Below are 5854 nucleotides of genomic sequence, written 5' to 3'. Positions count from 1 at the left end.
CTATTTTGGTTATTACATGATTCCATATGTGTTATTTTATAGTTGGCACGCCCTGACCTTAGTTCCTTTTTAGTCTCTATTTTGGTTTGGTCGGGGCGTGAGATGGAGTTGGGTTTTTTCTATGTTTTCTATGTGTTTGGCCTGGTATGGTTCCCAATCAGAGGCAGCTGTCTTTCATTGTCTCTGATTGAGAACCATACTTAGGTAGCCTGTTCCCACCTGGTGTTTGTGGGTAGTTTCCCGTTTTGTGTTGTGTCACCTTTCAGGACTGTTTCAATTTTCGTTGTTTCACTTGGTTATTTTGTATTTCGTGTTCAGTGATATTAAATTAACATGGACACTTACCATGCTGCGTTTTGATCCAATCTTTCCTGTTCCTCAGATGAAGATCGTTACAATAGTTTTGATGTCTTCACTATTATCCTACAATGTAGAAAATAGTAAAAATTAAGAAAATCCCTTGAATGAGTAGGTGTGTCCAAACTTTTGACCGGTACTGTATATACAACTTAAAACCTTTAGTCAGTCCTCTTTCAAATATCTACTGTACCCTGAAAAATGTACAATAGTGTCTGCTTAAAACAATGTATAAAAGACATGATGCTAACACCAAAGCAGCCCGCTGCCCCTAAATAAGAATGAGTGCTACATTTAGAACTGCCAGTTTTTGTGCTTCAGTAAAACTATTCCTGGACATGAGTTTTAGCATTTTCCACTGCTGTTCTCCATTGCTCTTCATCCATGGTTTACCAGCAGGTTCTGAAAACAAGGAGAGGACAACGTTAATCAACCATATGTCAGATCAATTTAACACAATACATAACACAACAACACACAACACTTCAGACTCACTTCAGCTCAATTCTTAACAAAATGTCTATCAAGCCCCTGACCCCCTTGGGTCTTGACTCTTGTAGGGGAAGCGAGGACAATGATTTCCATTCCTCTGTGATGCTCTTAGGAACTACTAGGTGTGAGTAGGGGGAGGAGTCTCCCTTCTAACCAGCACCAATCAAAGGTCAGCACCAATGATGTCTATGGTCAAGACAATTGCAGTGATTCTCTCGGTGGGGCGTAACCACTTGTCACATCTGCTCCTGCTACTCCCTCTGGTGTTCATCCGGTGTCTTCTTGACCTGCAGTTACTCTCCATGTACACTCTCTCTCCCTTTCCCTCTCTGTGTGATTGTGTGGTTGTAGACAGATGTGCTGGAGTCAGAGCAGATCCCTACCAGCTGCAACTCGTTCCATAATCAAGACCTCTACAAATACTCAGTCCCGCCACTTCCACTCTGTCAGATCGTAATCTCTGCTCAGTCAGTTCATGAGTCTAGCCATATATGATTATTCAAGATCCTGTTACTCTGCTGTGCCTGTTTCCCTGCCTGACACCGTTTATCCTCTCATTGCAGTTTACCTCTCTGACTCCTATCTCCCGTTCCACATCTCACCACCAAACCACCTTGCTCTGGATTTTACTCACCACCACTACCTTGGATTCCCCTCAGGACCTGTTTACCCTGTTCTGCTCAGCTAACTCCAACCTCAGTCTTCACATCTGTTTTTTCTGCAACTCATCCGAGCTTCCCCGGATCTGCACTCCATATCACCCTGTGTGAACAATAAATATTTTGGTTCATTCATCCCTGTTTCCTCATCTGAGTCTGCTCTTGGGTTCCCCTGTGTCGCTCCGCTTAACACCACTGACACTTTCATAAAGAGTACTCACAGATTACTGACAGAAGTCTTTTCCGTCTCTGACAACAATAAAGCAACATACCGTACATCCACAGTTTGTCCATTCATTTAGAGAGAAAGAATAGAGACAAAAGAAAATCGAAATAAATCATTATCAGCTTGATCAAGGTGATGGCCTAACTAGTCTTTAAAAGCATTTCTAGAGTGTACTGTAGGCTTTGACATCATCATAAATACATTTGGTGCAGAAATTGGGAACAGGTGATTTAAAGAGCACTCTCCCTGCATTCTCATCTATTAATTTGGCCAGAGCTTTGAAAGCATCCTCAACAGACCTACAGGGCCACGGCATGGAGAGCAGAGTGCTGCTGCAGAGGGGGCAGGAATAATGGCATGTTATTGAGGTCCATGTGGAACAATACTCGGAGCCTTGGCAGGCCAGCCAGGCAAAATCCAGGATGGGATATTGACCTGTAGCTGGAGGTAGCAGTGCGAGGTTAGTACACACTGAGAAGCATGCCCCGAGACATACAGCAGAATCAATACGCGTCTCGTCACGACCGAGATCACAACACATCCCATCAGAATACATCGTAAGGGACACCTCCACCTGCAGGGAAAGTAAGTGTTTGTGTGTCAGGGAGAGAAAGACTTGCAGAGCTTAGCCAAAAAGTTCCCAGTGTGAATACATGCTCTGCTAGTGCGTACTTGTTTCACTTTATCGGAGGTGATTTCTATTTACTCACTCTACACAAAGTCAGCACAATACTGTTTCACACTTACAAACATACACCCTCGCAAATGTAAAAAGTTCACCTATAGCTCTAATAGGAGCTACAGTATACAGTAGTAGCGTCTGAGCTGTTGTAGGGTCAGTCTTGATTAGCTAAGAGGGTTTCCTCAGCAGGTAGCTCTGACAACTGGGGTCAGACAGCAGCACATTGACCCCAGACCTCTGGCCTCTATATAATCACCACAGTGACAAGAGGTCAACACAGAGGGGAATATAAATATGAACTATGACCTGAGTGTCTGTGGGAGTGATGTCAATCTGTCTGATGCTGTTCTATGTCCAGACAGAGACATTTACCCAGCTGGTAAGGAAGAGAATGAAGATGAGTGTCTTAATTGTACACAAGCATTATCGTTGATTCTACTCGTTTTCTTTCATCTATATCACTTAAAAATAACATATTACATGTCCAGCAATTTATTTTATAACTTCCATACTTAATTTATGGTAAGTGCATGTATACTGTATGTCACTGAGAATCATTTACTTTAGAAAGCAGTCCATTTTTACGGCAAGGAACACATCTTAAACGTCTGGTGACAACATTCCATCTGACAGGCTACTTATACTAGCCTGATTCCTCCATGGCAGTGGTACTACTATTTGTTTTCTGCTCAGATAGTTTTGGGGTATAGAGGAGGCCGAGTGAGAGTCAGGAGGAGAGGGGGAGACCATAGACCGTACTCTGAGCACTCGGTCCCCTCTCCCAGGCTCAGCTCAATTGGAAATCCGTCTTATCTGATGACTGGCAGGCAATTGGAATTCCCGGGCGATAGCCCCCACTCTGCCACAGAGAGGGAGGCAGACAGGCAAAGAAAAAGAAAAAACTACTGAGATGTGATACGAGTGCCTGGTTTTCACTGAGAGCTTTCCTGTGTGGAGAGATAGCCTCTCCTAGCTCCTGACGGATGGCAACACAACATGCTGGCTGCATCCCTTTCAAAGCCCCTAGGCCACTCTATACTCTACACCAGCAATAGGTTTAGTTTCCCTACTTTCCATTTTTTATTAAATATTTACTACTTTACATGTATTATTTCTGATGATTGCTTTCATGAGGAGAGGGATCAATTGCTTTGAAGCTAGACATGAAAGTGACCATAACATGTCAACCTGGCCTTGAGTGGGGAAGTCAGGATGCCACAAACAACAACCCCAACATAACTTTTTGGGGGAAATGTTTTTGTATTAAAAGGGGGAAATTATTTTAGAGTACAAAGAGGAAATTGGAGTGCATTGTGAGGTGAGGGCCTGTGAGCCAAAGTGGCCAGGAGGACGTGAAGCGGCAGCCTGGCCGTTTGCGGTTTTGGCCATTTTGTTTAACAAAGCCAATTGAACCCCCCAGATGGCCAGGCAGGCTGGACATTTATCTCGGCTGGGGGCCTCACACAGCCTTTCACCCACAGGATAAAACAGAGCCCATCTCCAGGCCCAGGCGTTCTGTGAAATCCGCTACAGAAGCCAAAGTGTGCCAATTCTTTGGCGTTTGAGGTGGCTTTCAACTCCACAATGTGTGAGCCATGGACCTGTGTTATTATCTGGTCTATTAGAAAGAGAAAGAGAGAGAGGCTTTGGAAAGGTCAGCCAGCGCCGCTGGAGCCCATTGTGTCCTCCCTCCGTCCCCCATCCCTCCACTGATGGACATTTGAAAGCCTTGTGTTGACTGTGACGCCTGGGCCACAGTGCTGATGAAAGCCCAAAATGGTAGCTTTGGATTCAGCTTGATCAGATGTGCTGTTCGATAGCACTCAGCGAAACAACAAAAGAGAAGGAGGATTGAAAAGGGAAAGAGAGAAAGAGGGAAAGGGGTATAGCTAGAGCAAGACCATGTTTAATGCATCACTGTTAAGGCTAGACCACTTTGCTGTACCGTGGTAGAAACTACACAAAACAGGTGAACAATAAAATATATAACGACATCAAACATCAACGTATGTGACAGCTTGATGGTAGTAGTGGTTACGATGACCCTACGTGAGATAGCTGGCTTTTTCTGGTCGTAAAAAGGGGCTTAGCAGCTAATGAGCATTTGAGGTGAGGCTGAATAAATGAACTGCTGAGAGAGAGAAAGAAACAGAAAGTGAGAGAAAAGAAAAAGACCCGGAGAGACTGAAAGAGAGATATAGAGAAGAGGGAGAGACAGAGAACCAGCACTCTCTCGCCAGTAAATGTAATCTCAAAAGGCCATGCAGCACAAATGTTTGAATAATCCCTAGCGACAAAAGAGAGTGATGGAACAAAAATAATTGCTTATAATTCCCATTAAAGTAATGCTACTGTAGTGCACAGCACAGCCCAACAGGCCCAGCTAATTGCAATAGAGACAGAGAAACAAAAGACTCTTTCATGAAAGGCAGGGGAGACATCAGTGGCTGGGTGAAGAGGTTACCATTGTGATTGTGGTGCAGGCACGTTATGCATCAAAGAAAGCGGTCAGGTTCCAAGTTGGAAGACCTTAGTGACTTCAGAGATATCTTGATTGATCTACCCCAAACAGGCAGAGATATACAACATATTGTATTGTGATGGAGAAAACAAATCAACCAGTACATTTACCTCAGTGTTTTTGTCTGTGGAAGAAAGCACAGGGATCCAGATGGTGACTTGCCTTGCTCTGGACTACCATTATAAAAGATAGGATAATTGTCCTGAGATTGCAGTATGCTCTTTCCTTGAACAATACTCAGGCCCTGAAACCAAACTCCCATTATAAAACATTACACAATGTTGGACTCAATTGGAAACAAACTTTCCACTATGCTCTGTGCTATTCACTAGTCAGGTGTGCTGTTATTGTGTGCTGTTATGTCTGAAAACAATGTGGCACATAGCAAGTCGACGCCACGGCAACAGAAAGATAATGGTCTTCGGTTTGATTGGCTGCTTCTCCGAGCCTGGATCAATTCTTGTTTGAAAGGAGGGAAAGGCTGTTCATGATGACGCCTCCAACAATATGAAAATGAAATCAATAAGTCCACTGTGAAGGACTGTGAAAGAGAGAATGAGGGAGACATAAAAGAGAGATATACAGGGAGGTCAAACACAAACAGACACACACAGCTACAGTTCCTACTCACTGATATAATACTATCCCCCCCACCCTCTCTCTCCCTTGCATCACCTTGGAGACTACTCTCTCTCTCTTTCTCTCCCTCTTTTTCTCCCTTTGTCTAAGCACACAAGTGGAGAGAGCGAGGCCAAAAGTTTCAAACCTCTGATTGTCGTGTCTGACTTCACACTCCATTGTGTGCTCGCTGCGCTAGGGATTCATATTGAAATCATTGGAATTATTCTCCCCTGCAGGCCTGCTTGACGAGGCCTCTACTCTGTGTGTTGCTGTGTGTGTACTGGGCTGCAGTCAGA

The 5854-nt window shown here is 44.1% G+C and overlaps 1 protein-coding gene across 1 annotated transcript in view; it reads right to left on the bottom strand.

Annotated features, from left to right (window-relative positions):
* Positions 1-210: 210 nt before the first annotated feature.
* The window catches only part of LOC112221538 (MICOS complex subunit mic25a-like), a 51825-nt gene continuing 46181 nt past the window's right edge, over positions 211-5854 (bottom strand). Inside the window, exon 4 of the mRNA XM_024383665.2 lies at positions 211-759. Coding sequence (XP_024239433.1) covers positions 736-759 — 24 coding nt within the window. The 3' untranslated portion in view covers positions 211-735. The remainder of the gene's footprint in view (positions 760-5854) is intronic.

The sequence above is a fragment of the Oncorhynchus tshawytscha genome, linkage group LG22, assembly GCF_018296145.1.
Source record: "Oncorhynchus tshawytscha isolate Ot180627B linkage group LG22, Otsh_v2.0, whole genome shotgun sequence".
Lineage (NCBI taxonomy): Eukaryota > Metazoa > Chordata > Actinopteri > Salmoniformes > Salmonidae > Oncorhynchus > Oncorhynchus tshawytscha.
This window is presented reverse-complemented; position numbering and strand designations above follow the sequence as displayed.